The 25798-nt window shown below is 38.9% G+C and overlaps 1 protein-coding gene across 1 annotated transcript; it reads left to right on the top strand.

Annotated features, from left to right (window-relative positions):
- The first annotated feature begins 2761 nt into the window (after positions 1-2761).
- NAF1 (nuclear assembly factor 1 ribonucleoprotein) lies at positions 2762-25178 on the top strand. Its single transcript, XM_068942411.1, has 8 exons — positions 2762-3964; positions 6573-6714; positions 9896-9989; positions 13702-13784; positions 14840-15000; positions 17549-17600; positions 21331-21436; positions 24441-25178. Exons 1-8 carry the CDS (start codon positions 2847-2849, stop codon positions 24851-24853), a joined length of 2169 nt encoding a protein of 722 aa, XP_068798512.1. The 5' UTR covers positions 2762-2846; the 3' UTR covers positions 24854-25178.
- Positions 25179-25798: the final 620 nt, after the last annotated feature.

Raw genomic sequence — 25798 nt, 5'->3', positions numbered from 1 at the left:
GCCAGTTCTGTGCAAATATGGAGGAAGCTGTCAAAACACAATCTAGTTGCCAGAGTACAACTACAAAATTCTTGGTAAAATGCTTTAAAAAGCAGGAAAGACATGACTCATGAGACAGGTGAATTATTTTGCTTACAGAAGTGCAAGGCAGAAACTTGCATATGCTTTTGCATTAAGAATTGTATATTTAGCACAAAAGATTCATTTTCATCTCCTCATCATTCAGGTAGTTCAGTCTGTACTATCACACAGATTATTTTACTGTTTTGTTAGGAAAGGATTTGATCGCGATAAAGGCTTTTTCTCCTCTTGACCACGCTAATCGACTTCCTCGCACAGAAGAACTCATAAACGCTGTATTAGGGTCAATTTCAGGCAAATTCTCCAGCCCTGAAAAACAAATAAGTAAGCAAAAGTTTCAAACTACCAAAACACTCCACTTGCTTAGTTTTGAAATGAAACCATTGCAGAATCTATTTTTGCAGGATTGGGCTTTAGCAAGACCCTGCCTCTACTTAGTCCTTAGCTGTATGTATTTCTCCCCATTTCTGTCACTTCATTAGGGATGAAAACATATTTGCTAGTGAGACTCAATACAAATCATTTTTATGATTCTTCAGCATTGAATTCCTGTGCAACTATTTTGGCATCTAATTGTGGTTGGCATTTAACTGTGTGAATTTCAGAAGATCCTTTTCGTTAAAGAGCTTGCAGTATAGGGCTGTAATATTCAGACCATGTGCCTTTACAGATCCTAACTTCTGGATCCCAGTGTAGTCAATGGGGACAAGCAGCTTCGTAATCTAGCTGTTTTGATTAACTGTGCAAGTTACGTGGGAATTTACTTCTGTCTATTGTTTACATATTCAGTTCACACAGGCTCCTCGCTTCAGTATCAAACTCCTGTAATGCTAAATCTGTTGTGGAACGTTCTAATGTCCCCATTTTGCTTGGCCTACACATACTTTTAGATAAATATAAAAAAATACGGCTGAATTACTCTACGTGCACATGTGTATAGGCTTAATGTTCCTACTAAGGTCTACTGGTTGCGTCTTCTGTGTCATGTTGCAAACAAAGTAATATTCCCAGGAGAGTGGCTGCAGAGGAGGACATCTATTGCCTGTTGGATGTTCGCTCCTGCCTGTTTGGGGTATTTGTGAAGCACTTTTGTGACTTTTTTTTCAATATAGTTTTGACATCCTGGAGTAGAAGTAAATGTTGAGTACCCTTTGAGCTATAAGCATGCAGTTCTCTCAGAGATGGAGGGGAAGTTTACTACACAGAAAATGCGCACTGAGAAAATGTACCTTCCTCTTCTCTGCTCTCATCATATATTCAAATCCCAGGCCTCTTTGGCGCTCTCAAAATTATCATAGGGAATATTTTATTCTTTTACAGGGTTCCTGCTCCTCAGAACTCCAACAGCCTTGCACTGTGCTGCTCACCCAGCGCAGTGTCTGCTGCCTGGGATTAAGACAGCCTTCAGTCTTGATTTGGAAGCCAGACCAAAAGGACGGTGTCATGAGGCTCTGTGAGGGTCAGGAACAAATACTGCTGGTGCAGGAGGACAGTCAGTTTGGAGCCTGGGAAAGGCACCTTTTTGTAGGCTCATAGTCAGCACAACCTCTTGATGTTGCCTTTTGCAGACTTTGGGGGTTTTGCCATGGGTAAACTGTGCTCAGTAGATATGTCTTGTCTCCTGAGTCACTGACCTGAGGAAGAGCTTTAAGTCACCAAAGGCATGAAAGCTGGGGCAGGAGGTTTCTCCTGTCTCTCCCACAGGGGAGGGTACTATGCATGCCAGGTCCTGGGATACAAAGAGAAATGACGATTCCTAATACACCAAAGGGCTCCTCCAGAGAGCGTGTGAGGCATTGGACAGATACCAAACCCCCCCTCAAGCTACAGAAGAGTAACAATGGATATTTATGAACACAGAACACTAAATGGACGTATATGTTGTGGTGAACGTTTTGATGATCTTAAAGATGTGGTCAGGTGTTACAGGTATTTGGCTAGGTATTATTATAGGATTAGGTATTACGGTAATAGATATTACAGAGGTTTTCTTAAGCGCTTAAGTTTTAATTACATGAATCTTTTGCATGTTGTCAGCATATTTCTGAAATAACAACACATCCCAATATGTCCCAGTTAGAATTTCGCCCATGTAAAAGAGCAGCAGTGACCTCTAGCTTTGTCTTTCAAGCAAACCTAAGGAAAGCAACACTTACCATGTTTGATTTAATCGTGAAATTTATTAAGCCTTAAGATTTAAGTAAACTAAACCTAAAATTCTGACAAGATGAAAACTGAATACATAGAAACAATTACGGTTGTTATACTATCAGTGACAATACGTCCTGCCCACCGATTAACAATACTTGCCTCTCTTTAGTTTTTAACAGAATGGTCTATTTTAACAAAAGGCCCAGATCCATCACAGGTTAAACGGGCCCCATAATGAATTAAAGCCTTAGGAAATTGAGTCAGCGACTTTCCACCCGCCTCGATGGCCTCCGCGGTCGCCCCTCCCACTTGGGGGGGGCAGCCGTTGAGCTCCGCCCCCTCCCCCCCTCGCCCCGCCCCAGCAGGAGCCGCTCCCCTCGCAACCGCCGCTCCCCGCGGCGGACTCCTGGTGACGCAGCACAGAGGCACCGCCCCCCGCCGCGCTGGCCCGCCCCCCGGCCCACGCATGCGTCCTGCCCTGCCCCTCGCTGTAGCCCAGGCAACCCCAGCCAGTACCTGCGCGCCTCTACCGGTGGCCGGAAGTAGCGTGTGGCCGCGGGCGGGGCGAGCGGCCGCGTGGGGCGGCTGAAGAGCGGCGGGCGGCGCGCGGGGCCATGGAGGTGGTGGCGAAGCTGGAGATGCTGACGTTTGAGAGCGGCCTCGGGCCCGGCCCGCAGGCCCCGGCTGCCCCGAGCCCCGGCGAGGGCGAAGGCCGGGACCCGCCGCCCCAAGAAGCCGAGGAAGCGCGCTGCTCCCCGCTGCGGGGAGGGACACCGCCGCGGGAAGGGGCAGCGGCACCGGTGCCGCCGCGGCAAGGCACGCCGCCGCGGGAAGGGGCCCCGGTGCCGCTGCTGCCGCCGGCGGAAGGGGTAGTGTCGCGGGGAGAGACGCCGCCGCCGCCGGAAGGGACCCCCGTGCCGCCGTTGCCGGCGGAAGGGGTGCTGCCGCGGGGAGAGACGCCGCCGCCGCGGGAAGGGGCCCCGGTGCTGCTGCTGCTGCCGCCGGCGGAAGGGGTAGTGTCGCGGGGAGAGACGCCGCCGCCGCCGGAAGGGGCCCCGGTGCTGCCACCGCCACGGGGAAAGACGCCGCCGCAGGAAGGGACCCCCGTGCCGCCGTTGCCGGCGGAAGGGGTGCTGCCGCGGGGAGAGACGCCGCCGCCGCGGGAAGGGGCCCCGGTGCTGCTGCTGCCGCTGGCGGAAGGGGTAGTGTCGCGGGGAGAGACGCCGCCGCCGCCGGAAGGGGCCCCGGTGCTGCCACCGCCACGGGGAAAGACGCCGCCGCAGGAAGGGACCCCCGTGCCGCCGTTGCCGGCGGAAGGGGTGCTGCCGCGGGGAGAGACGCCGCCGCCGCGGGAAGGGGCCCCGGTGCTGCTGCTGCCGCTGGCGGAAGGGGTAGTGTCGCGGGGAGAGACGCCGCCGCGGGAAGGGGCCGCGGTGCTGCTGCTGCCGCCGGCGGAAGGGGTAGTGTCGCGGGGAGAGACGCCGCCGCCGCCGGAAGGGACCCCCGTGCCGCCGTTGCCGGCGGAAGGGGTGCTGCCGCGGGGAGAGACGCCGCCGCCGCGGGAAGGGGCCCCGTCACCGCAAGGGGCGCTGCCGGCGCCGCCGCCGCAGGAAGGGACGCTGCTGCTGCTGGCGGCGCCGCAAGGGGCGCCTCCGCGGGAAGGGGAGCTGCCGACGCCGGGGGGTCCCAGCGGGCTTGCTGCTGCCGCCGCCCCCTCGTCGGGCTCAGACAGGTGGGTTTGGCCCCACGCACCGGCAGGGGCCGAGCGGAGCGTCGCCTCCGGTGCCCGCCGAGGTGTAGGCCGCTTGCCCTGTACCTCAGCGCTGCGTTTGTCTTCTCCCCCATGAATGCCTGTGCTCTGGTTCCTTGTCTCTTTCCCACTGTGAGTCTACTGAGAGCTGGAGGAAGAACCTCTTGAGCTTCCCAGGCGATTTTGGGATTGTTTCACTCTTAGGCTCAGCTGGGGTGTGTGTGGACTGAATGCATTTTGTGGTAGGATTTTTTTTGTTCCTCTCGTGGTATTCAAGCTACCTGTTTTTCAGCTTAACACTTTCTCAAGTGAGATGCTTGAGTTGCTGCTCCTTTGTGTCTTTGTGTTCATTACTTTTGTGGTTTGATTTCAACTCCTTTTGTGATTAAGAGAACCAAGAGACATTTACAGGTGCTATGCTTTTTTTAAAGTTTGCATAGAAGTACATACTGGAGATTATTAGTTATCTGCAAAGGGTGTATAGTTAAAAACAATACTTTCTGTTGTATTTGGCTAACGCATTTGTGGTGATGGAGGCATTGTTTTGTTAATAAGTTTCCAAAATAACGACTTTGAGGGTACATGATTTTGAAAGAAAACATTAGCATTTAGGCCACAAACAATAAGTTTTGTTTGATGTTGTCCCCTTGGGGTGCTCCTACATCATTCATAAGACAGCTTCTGTGTTATTGTTGGAAAAAGTTTGAATGTAAGAGTCGAAGTAAGGGTGTACAGTGCAGATCTTTAACTACTCTTCAGATGTTGACACCTCAATAGAAAAGGCGATTCTCAACCTATATGTGTTTGTAAAAGGGTTTCTGTTCTACTCACAGCTATGCTTTGGTGTTCAGTGTAGCTGGCACGTTTTTTTTGTCTGGTTTAATGAGTTCTGTGTCTTCCTTTGGCCACTGCAGTTCTGTAACAGCAAGAAATGTGCTCTTTCTAAGTAATGGTGACTGATGTGAAGTCTAAGGATCTGTTCATAAAAAGAGGACACTGAGCTTCATTAATAGTTAATGAATTAAAGCTTGACTGGGGAAGTACTTTGTTTGCTTCCTTCAAGTTTTTCTAGAACATCAGGACGAGATGGAGAGCAAGATTTCTGAAGTATGGCTGGGGTTTCATCTATAGTGTTTTTTTGCTTCCAGAATCTTTGCTCCAATTTCCAGATGAATATTTCAGATGAAGTTTCTATAGCTTTAGCCTGCTTGGCTGGCTCCCTGCAACTCATCCCTCTTTTTAATTCTCTTTGGTAATCTCACTAATTTTGTTCCATACCTACATTATCTATGTTGATTTTCTTCCAAAAAGTCTACACTTGGCTTTTTCAAAGGGTCTCTTCTGGGAGGTGCTCTTATTTGTTTTCTTTCTCTTAGCATTTGTGGAAGAAATAGCAGCAACAGGTGATTCAGTGCCATCAGTTTGCTTGTGAAAGAGACAATGCAATATCAAAGAATTTAAAAGGGAATATTTTTGTAGTTTATTACTTTGTTTTTAAATCTGCCTTTACTAACTGCCAGACTAGGTAAGAAAGGATAGATGCAAACCTAGAAACAAACATACATTGACACAAGCAAACTTTCATAAACTTGCAACTTGTGTTGTCAGCCACAAGGATTGACTACTGGTTTTTCACACTAACTCTTGGAGAACCTAGCCTTGTGCTAAAAGGAACGTACCGATATGAATAATGACTGGTTTCTTTCTTTGGTTCTTAACAGGAATATTAAGAGTTGAGGACTGTAAACATCTCTTACGTATGTGCCAGTTAGAAAAAAGAAATGACTAGTCTCTGTGAATACATAGCTGGGGAGTTTGGGCAGGAGTTACGGAATTCATTCCTTCTTATCTCTGAAATTAATGTGTGGGTGGGTTTTGCTTTCCTTTGTGGCACAAGGTGCTTCTCTTGAAACAAGTCTTTTGGCTATCACTTAGCTTCAGCCTAATATTGAGGATGTACAGCCAGAATGACTTTGAGCTGTGACAGGTAGTTTAATGTACTCTCTCTTTTTCTTTTGTGCTTAGTTACGTAGGAAAATGTTAAATATTGATAGTTTAAGTGGTGCATGAAATGGAGATGCGCTTGTAGCGTGTAGACAGTGTGCTCCTAATTTGGCTGTTTTACTAGGTGCTGCACTAAGGTGATCATCTTATGACTCCTGTTTCATTTCACTTCAAGCCTATTACAGTACAGTTTGGGACTTGCACTTATCACATATGTCTCATAATAGGAGCTGTGCCAATGGGACACTGGACTCTTGGATACACCTATCATTGGATAGCCGGGAGGAGAAAGTGGACTAGGAGAATTTATTGAGATGATTGCTCTCATGTCACATGCACCATTCAACAGTGAAACAGTGGGAACCTGAGCAAGCCATTGTAATTGTTAGCCTTTCCTCAAACTGCTGAAGCCACTACTCTTCTCAGTTTTTTTGTGCTCTTGGCCAGTAACTTGTAGGTTCAGAAGAGGTTGCTGCTTAAATATATCTGATATCCAAATATAACTGGGTAATTTATAACCTAGCCACTGTTTATATAACTGTAAGGTAGAAGTCCATATTCTAACTTCAGTGTTTGTTTTATTCAGTGATACAGATTCAGATAGTTCATCAACTACATCTTCTTCCTCTTCACATTCTCCTTCAACAGTATCTGATGATGATGATCATCCAAGTGAAAAGGATAACAGATCTTACAGTGTTAAAACAAAAGATGAGTTGCCTCTTGATGTAAGTAAAATGTGTTGTCCTTTAAGCCTTTTTACAGTAAACCAACTTAACATACGTTAACTTAAAAATATTTAAGTCGTCACAAAACAGTGATTGAGTGTACGTTTCTACACTGATTTAGGTATAGCATAGTTAATAACTGAAACGTGTTCTCTTTCAATATATTAAGATCCCTCTGAAGTGAGAGGTACTACTTATTCTGGGTTCAGATTTGTACGAAATCAGTTGGATGATGTCTATGAAAATAAGATTCTGGAAAAGGTATTACAGTACCCTTTTTGTTTGCATATTGCAGACTTTCACTGCCCTTATCTGGTGAGGGTTACTTGAAGGTCTGATGCATCTTGCAGATAAATTTCAAATATGTGAAAATTTTAGAAGTCTTCTCAAGCCTACCAGAGATTCAAATTGCATATTCTCACTTAATCAAAGCTATGAGTTGTCATAGAACTGTTTTGTATTTGTTAAAAATTGTAATTTTTGTTGTTATTTTTATTACCATTCTGCTCCAGTTACGGGAGATCACAACCTTACTTTGCATTGAGATACTAGCTCTTCCTCTTTATTCTCATAAATAATATGCTTATTAACTATTGTTTGCATTATTACTCATAATCTCAAAGTTAAGGCGTTTAAAAGAATGAGTTTTAGTGATAATCTGATAATGGATAAATCATTTGTGATCATAAATAAAAAGGGTAATAAAACACTTTAATGTCAATTTATACATTAACAGTACATCATCTTCAGTTATTTGATACAGAGTAGATCTTTCCCCCTCATAAAAAGTATGTTCTAGAATTAGATGGAAGCCCAAACAAGGGTACAAGAGATGACTAGAAGTGTAGAAAAAACAGATATACCATTGTGTACTGAGATCTTGGTTTTGGGTTGCAAGGGCTTTGCTCAAGGTAAGTCAAGAAATTGAGTGACAGGGATGATGGTATTGTTTTACATGGCTCTCCAATGTGGTAGATACCTGATGGATCCTTTGAACATTAGTTCCTTAGCCTATGCTCACTGTTGGTGAAATTTTTAATTCTCACTGCTTGCTATGGAAGATCAATTACATTGAAATGTAAGGCAGTAGGGACTTGTATTTGTGTCTGAATATATTCAACCAAGAAGCTAGCTGCACTGAAGAAACATAAGAGTATTTTGGAACAAGTTACAGAAAGATTTTCAGCTTTCTAAAGCTAGCAACTAATGGAAGGAGTAAAATGTCAGTCTTCTGCTTACATCTATTTACACACACGTTTCAAATTGTGACAGTAATAGAACCATAAACGCTTCCATGAGAACATTTTTTAACAGCATTGGACTTCTGAACAAAAATACTTGCTCAAATAGATGTACTTAATAGCTTTCACCAATTTCAATGTATTGACTTAAATACTATTCATGTTAGTGTGAAAACGTTCTGATTTACTGTTTTATCCTGTTATCTTTCTATCTTCAAGTCCAACTGATCACAAAAAAGCTTCATTAAGTACTGATTTTAGACTAGAACAATTTCAATGGTTGAACAAAACTGTAATTAAGCTTTTGATAACTAGTTCTAGCAACTAGATTTACTGTCTTGTACTAAGCTATAATACAGTAATAAAAATTTTTCCGTGTAAAGATGTAGATCACTTTGTTAAATGTGTATTATTTTAAAAATTAAAGTGATTAAAAATGAAGCATTTTCTTTTTTGTAGGATGCTATGCTTTTACCGGGAAGTCTCCAATAATAGCTGATTTGCTAAAGCATGGGTCAAAGATAAAGTAAAGATTAAAGAAAGTCTATTTGATTAGAATATGTGCACAAGGGAAAAATCTGCTTATATTAAAGAATACTAATGAAACTACCTTAGAAAACTTACTACTTTGAAGTGCAGAACGGGCAGATACTGAACATAATATGACAGATTATGCTGTTCCACAATTTGAGTTTTGTGACCAAAATCTTATAAGCTTTCTGGTCTTTACTTTGACTTGTTATGATTAAGTTAAGTCTCAGCAGTGAATTTGGTTTTAATGTTAGAGCACTTATTGTCCTGAAAGCATGTGGGTGTTTCTATTCGAATTCTCGTCTTGACTCTAGTGCTAAATTGTATGATCTGGAAAAGACTTGGCCTCAGTTTAGTTTTTGATCTGCTCTTAGCAGTCTTTGTCAAGGACTTACCTTAAGAATGAACGTGATCGGGTGAAGTTGTTCGTAAGAGACAAGATAAGATTCTTTTATTGGAGTTCTATTTTAGAAATGAGAGATGAATTTTAAAGATGCAATTCATTGCTAAACTTAGGACTACCTCCAATTGCAGATGTTGAGTTTGAAGGTAATACGTACAAGGTAAGGTTGCCCTTACCTTGTATTCCATGTAATCCATGTTGAATTTGCAGTAGTGTAGTATTTGCATAGAAACCTTGTTTATAATAAATTGGAAGTAGATGATGAATTTCGTTTTGCAGAATATTTAATAGCAGATTGCTATCCTTACATTTAAGGAAAATGTTTAATTCGAAGAATATATACTATGCAATACTCATTTCTAACTGTGTATCTGAAATGTGGCTTTTTTCAAAAATTTGGTGTTTTTTCAAAAATGTTCTCTAAGATTACCCTTACCAAATACGACTTTCAGCTAAAAATCATTTTCTTTGTGTAGGTTATTGTGATCTTGACATTTTTATAATGGCTCAAGTCAAGGAATTCATGGACGCCATTTTGTCAAATCAGATAATATATATCTTGTGTACTTCATGCTACTTTATCTCTTGCTATGTAATTTTTTGTCATGTATTGAATGTGTTTAGAAGTTACTTGGTCTGTGATTACTGATTATGTAATTACTGTGTCATATATTGAACTTGATTTATCTAATGTGAAAGTTCGAAAAAAGAACAAAACTCCCACTCCTGCTTGGTTTTCTCCAGTTGAATAAAATTGGGTTCTACTTCAGTGGTGATGGAAATATGTAGAGCAGTGCCTTAACAGAAAGGATGTCTTCAAAGTTAACATTTTCCCCAAAATAAGTTAACTTAGAATTATTCTGAAGGAGACATTTCCAAAGTGTAGATTTTTAATTAAATCTTCAAAATACTAGTGGGTTTTAAGGATGGTCAAATTTATGCAGTAACAAAGTGATGAATGTCTTACTGTGAAAAGACTGTATTCTGAATATTGACTCATTTTCAGGAACTGCCTCCTGTTGAAGACTTATCAGTAATACTGCCTAATGAGGTTGAACTGAAGCTCTTTGGGACAGTTTCAAGCATTATTGGACAGCTGGGTAGGCGATATGTTTACTTTGCGTTTTTGATTAAAATATTTTGTTTATATTGTGCATTTAACTGTTCCCTCAAAATGTTAGTACTACAGTATTCTGTTTCATAATGCTGTTAAATATTTGATACACTGTCCTTGTATAGGAAAGGGGTAGCAGATTGCTGAATGCAAATTCATTTAATGGATAGACCAGAAATTATATTTTTGGTGAATTCTTTTAGTTGGCTATTGGGAATACGCTTTTAAGTGTAAGGTATCATGAATATTAACTGCACATGGTTTAGTGGGACTCCCGTGTTCTAGTTTTTTCATAAAAATTTTTAGCCTTGTATTATGACTTTTGTGTTACTTCTAGGAACAATAGGACGAACACTTAAAATATATTAAGAAATCTTTAATCTATGCTATAGCTATACTGTGCTATATTTAAATTGTTTTTGAAGATATAGGAGGTGGATAACTGGAAGTACAGATACAGTACAAGTCAGTCCCCAGTGCTTGATCTTTAATGTATGATGACCGAAAAAAGACTTGTTTCTTTAGCAGTGCTCGTTGGGTAATTTTTATATTGTGCACGTTCGTCTTTTTTCTGTTCATCCTAATTCTGGCACCTTGACCAAATACAAGCTGCTGGTGTCAGCAGTCATAGGACAGCATGACTAACATGATTTATAGATGCTGGAGGGTAAGCCTGAAGAGGATTGAAACATACAATGGATGTAAGCTTAGCTGTAGGCAGCAGGCATTTAGGGACACTTTCAGGTCTGCCTGGACCTCAGACTTTGATAAGTGAAATAGAAGTTCTGCAGAAGCTGATACTAATAAAATTTTTATAGTATGTTTGTCCTTACGCTTATTTGAAAGGTTCCAGACTCGTTGAACTGTTTTCAAAGCAATTTGTTAATGATAGTTGGAAATTGAAATTAGTTCTGAAGTTAAATACTGTTTAGTTTAAGGTACCAAAAAATTCAATTGGATAGCCTTTGCTTTTAAAATTTGTTTTATTATAAAATACTCCTAGTAATGCAGACAGTTCCTTTGCAATAACTTTGTTGGTGCAAAGTTTTTGTTGGTTTTGAGTGAGGCTTAATCTTATCCATGGGACAGAAGCTGGCTTGAAAGAACTGAAGATTGTGATCTTGTCGTTGTTCTACTTGTCCTTTCTTGCTTATAGATAAGAATAGGGTTCTTCAACAGGGCTGTTTTTAGCTGAGACAATACTTTGAAAAGAGCTTAAAAGGGAAATGACTGAATGATAGTTTGCCATTATTTCTGATCAAATTATGTGAATGTTTAAATAAAGCTATTTGTAAATACTTTAATTTTGAAAGCCAGCTTTAATTTCTCATCCTTACTAGTGAGTTGAACCTTTTCCAGTCTGTCGGTTCACTAACAACTGAATTCTTGAATTTACATTCTGCTTTATTTAACTGAAATATATAAACTCAGCAGGCCATATTGGTTGTTTTAAGTTAGAAAACAGAATAATAATCATACATGAAATAAACCCATGAGTGTGAAATAAAACCCAATATACCTGTGTTATTTTTAGACTTTACTAGCTTGTTTTGTGAGTTCTTCTGCCTATATGTTTTTCCTTCCCCTTCCTCCCTTCTGGAAGGGGATGTCTCAGTGGCTTTAGTTTCAATTTCTGCCAGCTAATGGTGTTTTGTTTTATTTTGAACTAAATTGATACCTAAGTGTATATAAGGTTTGTTTCTGATATGGAGCAGGGATTAAAGTCCCGTTTGGAACGCAGATATTTTGGCAATAATTTAGTATCTTGAATATTCTGTCCCTTCTGTCTATCAGAAATCTCTGCTGTTCTCTGCAGCAAATTTCAGAGTTCATCAGTCTGCAGTGTGATAGTGTCTTATAAGTAGGCTGTTTCATACTGTGAAATGAATTCAAGGCTAGAATGAATAATACAGATTTGTGCTTGCTTCACAGTAACTAAAAGCAAGATAATAAAACTGTCTGTGAACATTAACTTCTGCTCAACATATCAGAATTTCACAGAACTTTGCAGTGTTTTGCTGCAAGGTACTTAAAGGGAATAGAGGAAAATCAGGGTGTGGGTTGTAGTCTGGAAACTAAACAGCTTGGGTATATTTGAGAAACCTGCCCTGGGACTGCGCTTTGGGTTATGGAAAAGCAGAAGCTGAGGGTTTTGGGTGGTGTGGTGTGTGGGGGGAGTTGTAAGCCAAATAGGCTGTAGGTGGTAATGTTTCTCTTGGGTTTCATGGGACTGGCATGATTTGCATTTGCAGAATGTTTTCCCTAGCCTGCTTGAGGGTGGGAGCTATAAATGATTATTTCAAGCTGAGAGTGTTCTCTGAGGTCTAGTTGTTTTTTCTAACGCATTTTTCTCATGAGAGTTAAGTGATATACTGGCTATTTTTACTGTATATTTTGTATTATAGGTGGGCAGAAAATAAACCAATTTCCCTACCTCTCTTGCATGTAATTCAATAAATCTAAGCCTATAGCATTGTCACAGCTTGACATGTCGCAAGATGTTTGTGCGCTGAAGTAGTAGTGAAGCCTGAGTATTTTAGCATGGTGAGGTGTATGAGCATTGCTTTAAGTCCTTTTATGCAAATTTAGCAAAGACAGTTTTGTTTTCAGTGGAGTTTTATAGTGACACTGTATGCTTGAGTGACTTTATTTGATGGTGGAGAGGTATTGAGAATGCTTAATTGAGCATTATGCTGTCTTAGAGGTGGAGAAAACTACCTTCAGAACCTGAATTCAGAATTTGAGTGTAATGCTGCTAGGTCTCTGTATTGACAGCTTTAAGCAGAATTCCTACTGAATTTAATGGAAGACTGAAATATTTCTGTAGACTAAAGCAACAGATGTAAACAAAAAACAAATACAAGAACAAACTATTCTCAAGATTTTAGTAAAGAATAAGCTTTTTACTTTTTTGAATCTGGAAAACCTAAGAATGCTGTGACTGTATAACCTACATATCACATCCTGTATTCAGTCACAACAGGAACATACTTTTGTGTCCATTTGTAAGTGCACAAGTCTCTTAAGTGTTAAGATTTCATGTTCGAGCTATTAGAAGGGCTTGCTTTATCTGACCACTCATAGTTTCATTAATCATAGATTAGGCCTAAATGTAGTATATGACTATTATGACATTAAAATTTAGGAATGTGTTTTAAATCGTGTATCTTCATACATGGATGACACCACCAGTGGCTACTTAGGGACTGCTGCACTTTTGTCTTCTAGGCTGAGTCTTATGACCTGCTAGGAAAAGCCATAACAAATAGTTATCTTCATTCTCTTTTCCTGGGGGATTTTTTTTGGAATAGCAAGAAGGTAGTTGTGCATTTACAGTTTAAAAAAAAAAAAATTACTGCTGCTGTGCTCTCGAATATGAAATGGCTTGTGGAAATACAACAAATGTTTCACATATATGCATCTCAGACTCCTCTTCTGTACCTTTTAATATCATATCTCCTTTCTTCTTCCCTCTCTGGAGAAGAATAATTCTGTAAACCAGTGTAAATCTTACAGTTATAAACTCCTTCTCCAAGTGCTAAGCAATTTAGTGCATGTGCAAGGATTTTTGAGTGAAGCCTAATTAAGTTTAGTTTAAAAATAATTGTGTGTTTTTTACATTTCTTTCTGATTAACTACATACTGCTGTTTGTTAGAGCATAAAGCTCTAACTGAAGATTTTTTTTTTCCTGTTTTAGTAATAATTGAATCTCTGAGAGGTCTACCTCCAGTAAATGAAGACAGCATAATTTTTAAAGAAGATCGGCAAGCAGCAGGAAAGGTATGGGTAAAGCATGAAAAATGTTATAAAGTATTTCATGTTCCAGCAAATAGTCTTGAAGTCAACTAAATAAAAGATTTAAAATAAGAGTCTTAATTTCTACTTTTCTTTGTGCTTTTGACTGTTTCTATGCAGTCACTTTCTTTATAGTCATTTACTTAATCTCTAAAATTGCTGGCTTGAATTTTGTGAAACCCCTTTTGAATTGCAAGATATGATAAATTTCTGCTATTTTATGAGAGGGCTTGTGGAAGGGGAGTGATTGCATTCAAATATTGTATTAATAGGTTATGCTCTTTTATTAGCAGGAGTTAGGGGAAAGATTGGAGAATTTGGGGTCTACTCCCAGGAAAAATGGGGAAAGTTACACAGCTGTTCTCTGCTGCTGCCTGTTCCATTTCTAGACCAATGTGTGCTATATGCAAGTGTATGAAGAATACTTGCTGAGGGGGGCATTGCGTTGTATCTTGTGTGTTTTCCAGTGGAGGAAGGCCATCATCCAGAACTTTCACTACATTAATATTCTTTTACACTAAATGTGAGTGAAACACAGGAAAATGCTGGCTGAAATTGTGCATGTTCCCTGGAACATCTCAGAATTCTTTGCCCTCCATGGCATTAGGGAACATGCATAAGAACTAATGGCTTCTTGTAGCAATGAATTTTGAGGAATAAACAGTCAGGAGATTGTTCTGTGTGTAAAAGATTTGAAAGCAAAAGTGGAAAGAGAAGAATAGAGATTTGACAAAATGAAGATTACCATGATAAATGAAACGGGCAGCAAAAGTGTTGCAGTTGGATGGGTGAAGGCAATATCAGTGGATGTGCGTGCATGCATACTCTTTCGCATTTTAATTTAAACAGCAGTTGAGGAAATACAGAGAAAATGAGGTTATAAAAAATATAGATTGAAGATGACTTTATTTGGTGCTGCAGTTTGAAAGATATCAAGCACTGTTCTTAAATACAAAATATGTTAAAGCTTCACAGTTGTCTACAGTGAAATTAGCTCTCTGTTCTTGGTGGTTTATTAAAATATGTCTTGTTTGTTTCAGATATTTGAGATATTTGGTCCTGTTTTACATCCCTTTTATGTGCTGAGGTTTAACAGCTCTGAGCACATCAAAGCGAAAGGTATTAATGTGCAAGACAGCATGTATTTTGCTCCGTCAGTGGAGGACTTCACCCAGTATGTATTTGCAGAGAAACTAACGCAGTGAGTCTGACTTATTTTCTAACCTGGTTATAATTTTTTAATGCCGCTAAAAATATTGAATTTAAGTTTAGCCTTGATGAGTGAGAAACTGTAGGGAATAGGTTTGATACTAGAACTCAACTGTGCTGTAATAAGATTGTACTGTTTTGCTTTTGAGATCAGTGCAGAATAGCTGTAAACTACAAGCTATTGAAGTGTTAAAATTACTGAAGTTTAGAAACTCCTTATTCAAAATAACGTGTTAATCTTTTATTCTTTTCGTATTGTTGTGCTACTTAAAATGTAACCAGAAACAGTTTTTCTGAAGAAACTTGGTTCATTTCCCCTACCCTCTGATGCATACGCACACATGTTTTGCAAGATGAACTTTTTTCTGATTTTGTAAGTTCTTGTTGTGTAGCACTACTAACTTTTTAGTGAGACCACTCTTATGGTCTAATATCCTACAGTGAACTTGATCATAATAAATTCTGAACAAGATGGCCTATTGGCATTCATTTACTATAATTATTTCAGTTACAAGGCCAGAACTGAAACTTTATCCGCATAACAGTTTTATTGGTAATTGAGAATAACAATTTTATATGGCAAATTACCTGCTGTAAACTTGAGGAAGGGGGTGGGATTTGGGTGGCAGTGTACAACGATGTTCAGGAACTTCTTGATAGTATTTGTCTCATATTCTACTCAAGTAAAATAGAACATATGAATAAATGCTTCTTGATAGTATTTGTGTCTCAATCTACTTGAATAAAATGGAACATATGAGTAGATAAGGAGTGTTTTTCACTGTTTCAAAAGAGGCCTATTCAAAGATAAAGATTAAGAAATAGAGCATAATAAATGGCTGCTAGATGTTAATTTTCTAATTACCTGTCAATTATTGCCTGAAATAACTACAGGTTTTAAAAAATGACCTTTATCACACTCGTGTGACCCAATCAGTTTATTAGTATTAGTTCTTATCTGGCTCGTAAATATTTCTGACCACAGCTAGCAATACTGGTGTCTGTGTTAATTGCAATTCTGCCAGTATTCATGTTGAATTCCTTTTTTTTAGCCAAATAGATTGAAGTGTCATTCATAAAGTTTTGCACTATCCATTGACAAGTAATCTACTGCTAAAAACAGATTTGCTAGTTTTGCCTGTATTACCTGATACATGAAATGATTCTGAAGAATCTCATGGATGTTCATGATTCCTCTGAGTCCACCTTTTGTTAGTTTTAGTCTTGGAATATCTGAGTTCAGAAATCAAAGGCTTAATTTACTGTAAAGAACCAGTCAGTATTAAATATCTCAAAGCTTAAAATGTTTTGTGCTTTGCACCGACTTGTCATAGTGAGATAAGCTGTGTAAAGAGCAGTGAAATTTAAGACGCAGACTTTGCAATTAGTAGTACTCCATATTGTCTAATGCCCACGGGTGTGGGTTTGGTGGGGGGTGTGTGTGGTTTTTTGTTTCTTCCTCCTGTATGGTCTGATATTTCTCGCAGGCACTTATTATGCTAAAGTAACAAAAGGAAGAAAGGAGGGAAGAAATTTGTTCATAATGAGAGGGGTGTTACTCTCCATCATTGCATAGGTAAATATTTTTCTGCAGCTTAGAAATTAGTCATATGAAGTACTCATCTTTCTCTTCCCTGTAACTTTAGAATGGTTTGCATGCTAATACGGGTTGCTTATAAAGGCACAACCTGTTTGTGATTATGGTATTCTAGTGATATGTGAAGACTGAGCTTCAGTTTTACGGATAGGGGTTGAGGCACAAAGTACCTCCAAATGACTTGCCCGAGTTCTTCGGACCATCTTTGACTATGGTCCTTTTGAGTCTAGGCTCTCTAGAGCTGATTGTTACATATTTTGATCTTGTTATTGCTGCTTGATTGTCACTGGTTTCTTGAACACGTGAAACCTGTGGTTACCAGAGCACCTATTGAAGGCCTTAGACCTAATTTTTTGCCTATAAGTACTTGCATTTTGCAAGTAGTAAGTTTTAATTCCAAGCTTCCTTTGCTGTAGGTATGCTTAAAGCTTGCATCTGCCTGGACTACTTCATTTTCCTTTTCAACTGGAAATATGTTCTGAATACAAAGGAGTGGAAGGGAAGAATAAGAAAGCTGGTGACTGTAGGTAGCATGAGACAATTGCAATAAATGATCCCGGTTCAGCTGGACAATCTGGCATCAGCAAGATATGTTGAGAGAATATTGCTCAAAGCTTAATATTACCTATGCAAAATGTTCCATCTTCAACCAAAGTAGGAACGTTTTGCAAGTGGTGAATGTTCTGAAGACATAAGTTGACAAATGTTACTATTAGCTTAGAAATGACTCACAGAAACAAGTGCTTCCTTTTAAAATGGGCAACTTTGCTTTAACAGATGATACCTTGAAAAAAAAAAATTGCTCTATCTGCTACAGTACAGTTCTTGTAAGTTATTTTTAAGCTGGAATATATTGCTACTACATGATTCAAACAAGAAATCTCTCATTCTCCTTTAGATCATCTCCCTTCTTGACTGTCTAACTTGCGTCTTTTCTTTTTAGGGAAAAAGGGTCAGATGCATCTTGGAAGAATGACCAGGAACCACCACCGGAGGTAATGATGGCTTTTTTTATTTACAGTTTTGATTACCTAAAAATATATATAGAAAAATGTCTGCGCAGAGTAACTATTTAATTAGTAAGCTTACTATTATGCAGTCAAAAGTTGGATATGCTTATTTGTTGAAAAGATGATATGCTTTCCTTTGAGCCGATCTCCCAGTCAGTGTAGAGAGAACTAATTGTCTTACTTCCTACTTATTTTTGCAATTAGACAAACTTGTGTCTTGATCTTCAGTTCCTCTGGTCCTTCAAGACCATGTTTGGCAATCAGTATTGAGCTTTGAGTAGCAGTGCTTTTAGCTTGCCCCATAGTTTTCCTTCTGATAGAGATTTCTTGTTCTTGCTGTTCTTTCACTGCAGCTGTCTTTCACCCAATTTTTTCTTAAAGGCCAAGTGGTATGCTTTGTAGAATACTGTAAGGATGTTTAAGCTGCCTGCTCTGTTAGATTAACTTGATGCCTCTTCTGTTGCCTTCTCCTTGGCAAGGTTTGCCTACTGCTTCCTCTTATGGAATGCTGACTGTGTGAGAGGAGGTGAGCTTCTTTCATACAAAGGAAGTCCTACAGGGTAACCTGGAGAGGGAGCTCCTTGCTCACACTCATTCAATACCACTTAACTGTAGGGTCTCTAAAGACTTGTTCAGGGACCTCCAGGCTTTTTTGTCCAGTGCTCTTTAACCACACTCTTAAAGATGCTTTTTATGATCATTCTCTTCCTTAAGAGGCCCAAGGCTGGTGGCTTCATTGAGATGTTTCCATGAGACTGATTTGTTTTCTAGCTCAAAACTTGAGTCATTTTTTTCTTGCAATTTTTACTTCGAGCCTACCTTGCCCAAAGAAAACAGGTGAAATCTCTGAAAGCATTGACTGTCCTAAAAAGATTTATGAGCTGCTTTTTGGGAATTCTGTGAAAGTTTGTGATGTTAACATAGTTCTTCAGTATGTATTTCTTGCTCAATTTCTTAGGTAGGAAATTTTTTCATGTTCTAACCAATTCTTACGTTTGCAATCTTTATTCCAAGCCAATTGTTTTGACTTGATGGAGAAATGCTGTGATGCAGGCTTTGTTATGCTTGAAAATGTCTTATGGCATAAGTCTGTCAGCCGAGAACATCAGTTTTTTCGATATTGTGAGGATGTATTTTGAAACTTTTTCTTTTTTTTCTTCCCACAAAAATGAGTCGAACTGAGCAGCATTGACTTTTCTTTAAGAATACTTGTCTGACAATTCTGTAAATTGCCTCCCTTTCTTGTATTAGCATTGTCATTTGAGAATTAGAAGTAGACTGTATATATGTGCTAATAGTTTAAAAAGTTTCTATATACTTATAAATTATTTTCCTTATAACTAGTCTTAATTTCATAGAGTGACTTTCTCATGTTGATATTAAAGTGTACTTATTGGCTAATAGTAACTGTTCCTAGTTTTAGTAGTGTTTTTAAAGCTTTTCAGGAAATAAGCGTTTAAATGCTTGTTTTGAATTTGTGGAAACCTAAGAAACTTTAATATTTGGCGGTATAGAGTCAAGTCTTTTGTAGACATGGAGTCATGACTTTTTCCAAAGCTGATATTTGTTGATGTCAGTGCCATCATTCTTAATATGCAGAAACTTTCTCACAATCTGATTGCAAGCTTCTGAGGCCAGAATTGTCCTGTGTTCTATTAATGTTACAGGCTACTTGGTGCATGGTCACATCTGACTCCTTTTTCCTTGCCATGAACATGAATGTACAGAGGGAACTTCAGATTTACTGTACTTTGTTTTAGGAAGGAAATTTGAAAGAGGTCAGTGATGGCTGAGGACAGTCAATTGCTTTGTGTGACACCTTTGTTGTAGCGGTGGGTCTGACTATGATGTGTCTGTGTGGGTTGTTCTCTCCAAAACAACCCAAGTCTAACATCTTGTGATGATTAACTAGCTCTGGGCAGCTTTACTGGATATAGTGTAAGCTAAAATCCAGATTGTAACCACTGAGCTGGTACAGGGTTGCTTTTGCCTCAAAGGCACAAGGCATTGGAAAGGATATAGATAAAGTTTTGTTAGTGATGCTTCAAACAGTCTCATACAGTCAGACTCTTTTAGAGCCCTCAGCTAGTAGTAGATTCTTACAGCTCTTTTGGTTAACTCCCGTGGGGAATTGTGTGGGATTTCTGAACTTAATTCTTTTTGTGATGCTATGAAGCTTTAGTTCTGTGTGAACCTTAAATACATGTTAGGCCTGTCTGTGCTATTTTTTTTGAGATACCGTTTAAGTTTTTCTTTTCTGACAGGCTTGTACTTAGCTCAGTTTAACTGTAAACTCAGTAATACAATCTTGCCAGGACTTGTCTTCAGGGTCACAGGATGGCAATATGTGATCTGTTTGCTGTAGGGCTCGCAGGAAGAGATTTTCTGTGAGACAGCTTTTAGGGAATGTCAAGTGAAAATTAGCTAGCAACAGAAGGTACCTCTTGTTCATGATTTTTTGTTCCATCGGAGGATGGCATATTGAAGTCCTTAGGGAAAAAAAAAAAAAGAGTTAGTAAAAGTCTGTCTTGGAGGTGTATAGCATATTGTTACATTTTTCATGTTTTTTTGTTCATATATAAGAATATAATCTAGTTATGCAGAACAGGAAATATTTGTCTCCTGAATTAAGTATGTTTTTTCAGCACTTCGTTAGCATGGTGTTGTTGAGAACGCCCAAGCCCTGCTCCCTTAAGTCAGACAAGGGAACTATTTTTTGGGGACTGAATTATGCTCCTGAATTTCTTTCCTATCATTAGTATCCTTTTCTCCTTGTAAATGTAAGCTAGGATTCTAAAGCCAGCAAAACCTTGCATAGCTGGAACAAAACGGTGCAGTTGGATTGAGTGTATTGTAAGTGACATCATTCTTCAAAGCTGAATATTTTTTGGAATTACACTACTACTGAGAGCTTAGCAGGAACAGTGATGTTTAAACGGTGAGATTTAGTCTAAAACTGTCAGTAAATGGAAATTTTCTGCAATGTATTTTTTAGTGTACTTTAATGTAGTTAAATAACTGTGCTGAGTTTAATATTGGTTTAATATTAATAGCTTATTAATATTTTAACTTACCTAGCCTGCAATTTGGATAACTTATAGGCCTTTGAAAGCTTTTCTTGAGAATAACTAGCCAGCTTCCTCAGAGATCCCTCAGCTACTACTATGTTACTTTTTTTACTCTTCTTTTGGGTAAGAATCAAGTAATTTCTTGTTTTTGATAGAGGCCTCTTGGGAAGAGTGAAATAGAACCCCTTGGTAAACTCTCCGTTGAAATACCTGCATGTCCTAAAATCTGCACTGCTGTTTTTAGCAGTAAGCTGTAGAAGATAACATGAAAATAATTTGGGTACAGGCTTATTTCTTGTAATTAGATGGCAGTAATGGGCTCTTCAGATATTTCTGTAGTATAAATGATTGATCTTTTTTCTTCTTTGTTGCTAATAATATCTAAACAATCAAAAATTAACAATTTGTGTTTAGTACTTGAATGGTGTAGGAAAAAGAAGCTCTGAGAGTTTGCTTCTCTTATGAAAAACTTGTAAAGGGCTAGGTTTTTGGTTGTGTTGAGAAGCCAGTTGAACGTGATAGTTCCTTGAATAAAAAAGGAAAGTGCAGTCATAATAGTTGAAATTGACTGCATGATGGAGTCTTTTGTAAATTTATTGCTAGAGTTGAAGTTCTGTATGCAGTCTGACTTTTACTTTTTTAATCAGGCATTGGATTTCAGTGATGATGAAAAAGAAAGAGAAGCAAAACAAAAGAAAAAGAAGCCTCAAAATCAAATAAGGAAGAAACTGAAATCAGAAACAAATGAATCAAGTGAGTGAATACTATGGGAGAATATTTCCTTTTTCTAAACTTAGTTTGAAATTCAACGATATCCTTGTTAATCAATGTTTTTGTGCTTTTCAAAGTTTTATTTATGAATTTGTAACTGCATTCCTTTAGCTTCTCATTTTATTTTTTTATTTTTAGAGAATGAATTTTTTTCCAGTGCATTGAAAATGGGGAAGTAGTATAGGTATATGGCATTCCTCAGATAACTCAGAGGCTCTTAAGAAGGTGTCAGCTGACACACAGTGCAGATATGGTGTGTGGAGCTTATTTATTGCAGATGTCACTGGGGCCTGAGTTCAACCTAAACATTTGAACGCAGGGAGAAAATGGAGGAGTGCATAGGCCTGTCTTTGGAATCTCATTTTTTCTGGCATTCAAGGACTTAAAACAAAAAAAAAAACCCTACCTCTACCTCACCCAAGACACATTAATACCTCTCCTTCAAAATTAAGTTATCTGTGTATCCCACTGGGAGTCTTTGTTCAGCCAATACAGTCATTAAGTAAATTAGCCTATAGTAGTTTAATAAACTAGATATAGTTCTTCATAGTATGCACAGTCATCTTCACCCTCCTTTCTCCTGCTGTCTGCAGATCTGCTTCAGGCATATACTTGCTGCTGTGTTCCGTTTGCAGCAACGAAATTTTCAATCTCTTGACCTTATGCTTGCATGCAGCCTGCTTTTGGCTGCCACGTTAGTTGAAAATCTTAACGTACTTTCTCACTGACCTGCCTCTTTGCGTGCTTTCTGCACCATTCCCTTTAAACACTGTTGGCCCTCTTCACCCCCGCACTCCCATGCTTCCTTTTCTTCTACTGCTGGAGCATCAGCTTGCTGCTTCTATCTTCCCCTTTTTCCACTGTACAGTGCTCCCTCCTGCCCTTGATTTTCTTGGGCTAGTTCCTGCCATAGGCTTGATGCTGCTTTTCCCTTTTTAACAGAAAGCATCCCTCCCTACCATCCCCTGCCATGCCTCAACCCTTTTTCTCTTGAGCTCAGAAGTCAGAAAGCATTTTGTTGGCTGTTTTGCTCTGTACACAGTTTGTCCCTCCCTTCTAACCCTTAAAGCTGTGGTCTTTCTTGGACTGGCTTGTGCCTTATGCGTTTGCCCTTTCTCCTTTAGGAGAAAGGTCTGAACCCTGTGTGACGATTTTCCTTCATTGCCGATGACTTTCTTTCCTGACTTCTGCTTTTCTACACTTCATGTGGCATGTTTTCTACCATAACCTTATTTTGCCAGCTCATTGCAGACCTGCCTCTGCCTAGGGCTTGCTGAGGTTGTTCCTGAACTATGTTCTGTATCTGATAACACAACAGGAGGAGCTGTCTCAGTCTGTTAAGGGAGCATGGATTAACATTTGCTGTGTTTCTCTATAAATAGCATGTTTTAAAAATGACATTGTGGGCAATTTGGCTTCATCTATGGAGTTCAACGGCAAGGGTAGCTGGCAAGTTGGGGCACAAACTCGCTCTCAGTTGGAAGCTTATTTGGTTACATCTTCATAAAACTCTAATACTAAATGCATTAAAACTGGTTCATTGCTAGCGGCTTTGATAGAAAAACAAAAACATTTATTGAAGTACTTTGACTCCAGAGCTTCCCAGAGGACTAGATGCATAAAGCAATCCAAGATCCTAATTCCCCCCCATGAAAATGAATAGGAATTTTGGTGTCCAGCTATCTTTATGGCTTTAGCTTTCAAAGAGGAAGATGCTTCCATATAATTTAGTGCCAAAGATGAGGTCGATTAAGGTTCTTCAGATTTGGTGATTTTTATGTAATGTTATGTACCTAAGTACATTTGTGCTTCTAACCCTAAAATCCATTTCAGATCACATGTCAATTTAAATTCTACAGCTTTTTGAATGTCTTAGCAGCTCTTTGGACACACTTAATATTTCAGTGCTCTTGCTGTAGCCGTTTTACAGTTTCGTAGCACTTAATCTTATTAATACTCTTACAGTATTTATATAAAATGGTAGTACATTTGTTATGAACATTAAATACATACTTACAGTGTGACCTATACAGAAAAAGAAACATTTGTTTGAAAGATGAATGCTAAAAATTAATTGTCTAAAGATGCAGCCTGACTTTCTTCTGACAAAGCTATTTAAATTTAAGCTTAAATCATCTCCGCAAACCAGCTGTATTAGAGTTCATTGATATATATATTTTTTTAAATGATAACATAAAACCAGAATACCAGTTTGACTTTGAATGTTAGGAAAGCATTTAAATTTCAGGTAGTCCCCTGTGTCTCTGCTCTAATGCCAACACAGATCTGAAAGCTGTATACCACTTTAGGGCAATGCTGCGCATGGTATGCCTGCTCTAAACACAGGTAGATGATTTCACATCTGTCATATCATCTGTCTGTGTAGATGTAATTTAAGTTGTAACTATGATGATTTTTCATGTTTCTATTAGATAAACTACTGAAGTAGAAAATTAATTAACTTTTGCATTCTGTTCACCTGTGTATAAATATAAGGGTTTTTAAGTCCACCAAAGAGATTTTTGTAGGACTGAATGTATGCTTTTATATTTATTCAATATTAAGTTCAGTAGCAATTTGCAGCAGAACGAAATTTTGAAAACCTATTGACAGATTTAAATCGGACTTAAAATCTTCAGTTCTAAAATTTGTTGCTCCTAAATCTTCTTTTTAAACCTAAGATTTCAAAATATTCACAATTTGAGTATCCCTGTGGTTCATTCATGCAAATGAAAATGCATAGAGGGAAAGAAGGTGAAATTTTGTGTTAATGACTGAATTTGCAACCCTTAGGATTATTCTTTCAGTTTTCCTTGACTTCACTTCATGTGTGACTTAAAACTGTGGCTTTACCTAGTTTTAGACTCTTTCAATATATGTATTAATGTATTTGTGTTCATGTTTGAAGACAAAAGCATCTTGGAAGATTTGTTGAGATTAAACTTAATTTTTTTGCAAAATATTAGTAAAACTTTTTGTTTTTAAGGTGAGAATAATGGATTTCATCAGTCAATGCAACAGCCTGCTTCAAATTACTCAAGGGGATACCATGGCAGATCAAGGGGTCCATTTCCTCCTCGATCAGCACCTCCGGGCTTTTTGAGATCGCAAGCAAGACCTCCACAGCTATATTCTTCAGACAGCAGAATGCATCAGGAGTCTCCAGTGTTTTCACAACCTCATAGAAAAGAAAATCCAATGATGCAACAGTATGCCTATCCTCCCTTTCCTCCTCCTCCAGTTTTTGGCTCTGTTAATGAAATGCATCACCTTCCACCTTCGAACCTAAATATGCTTTGGACAGGCCCAAACATGTACAACCCATCATACCCATTTTTGCCGCCGCCGCCGCCTCCACCGCCTTCAGATAGCAATCCATCTCAGTTCAGGCCCTACTAAGTTTTCATGAAAATCTGTACAGAGAGTTGCGGTTTATAGGAAGGAAGGAAAGGCTGTCAAGACCTCACTCCCATATTTTGGAGATGCTTCTGTTTTCTGCATGAATAGAACAAACCCAGAGCTGTGATGCCTCGTGGGACACTGAAAGAAAATTATTTTTTTGAGTATCTGTTTTTTGCTTTAGAAAGTATGATAAAAATAACCAAGTATTAAATAATGGTTTATTTTTATAGTATCTGCAAGGTTGGATGATAAATAAAAAATCTTTCAGAAACTGGTATGTAGTGGTTGAAATTTGTTTTGCAAGAAATTAAAAAGGTTATGTAAATACTGTCTGATAGTGATGATATTTGGCCTAGATGGTATTTGAATATTTTTAGATCAGTTGTATGTTGCTGTGCTAAACCATCATGCCTATATGTAACCATCATTCAATTTATGTAAACTTTGAAATTTATGTAAATCATGTGGGAAATACCACTGTTAAACAGGACAAACTCCTGTAGCCCACATTTTAGTTAGTATGAAATTAATGAACTATTAAAGGGTTAAAGCTGGATGGCCTGTCTTAAGTAGATGGAGTAACTGAGGTCTGAATTTGGATCAGGAGCCAAATTACTCCCACAAATTTAGTACTATGTGGTAGGTAGAGAAGAACAAAACTAAACTATGGATTAGATGTTTTAAGTTAATTTTAGCATGTAAAACTGCATGGCTTGGAAAATTCAGCCAGTGCAATTCTGCTAGCTGCTTTTTTGCTGCTAGTGGAGGAAGGCTCATAGATTCATACAGTAGGTTTTCAACCTTTCTAGAAAGAGATCATTAGACCTGACAGGGGGAGAATGTATGTCATTTCAGAACTCCCTTGTTTAATTTTGTATCCAAAATGCAGGTAGAACTTGATTGCTGTAAAAACTTTACAGTCAAAACTGTCTCTTCTAAAAG

The sequence above is a fragment of the Struthio camelus genome, chromosome 4 (assembly GCF_040807025.1).
Source record: "Struthio camelus isolate bStrCam1 chromosome 4, bStrCam1.hap1, whole genome shotgun sequence".
NCBI lineage: Eukaryota > Metazoa > Chordata > Aves > Struthioniformes > Struthionidae > Struthio > Struthio camelus.
Note: the sequence above shows the minus strand (reverse complement) of the source record. Positions and strands in the feature narration are given on the sequence as shown.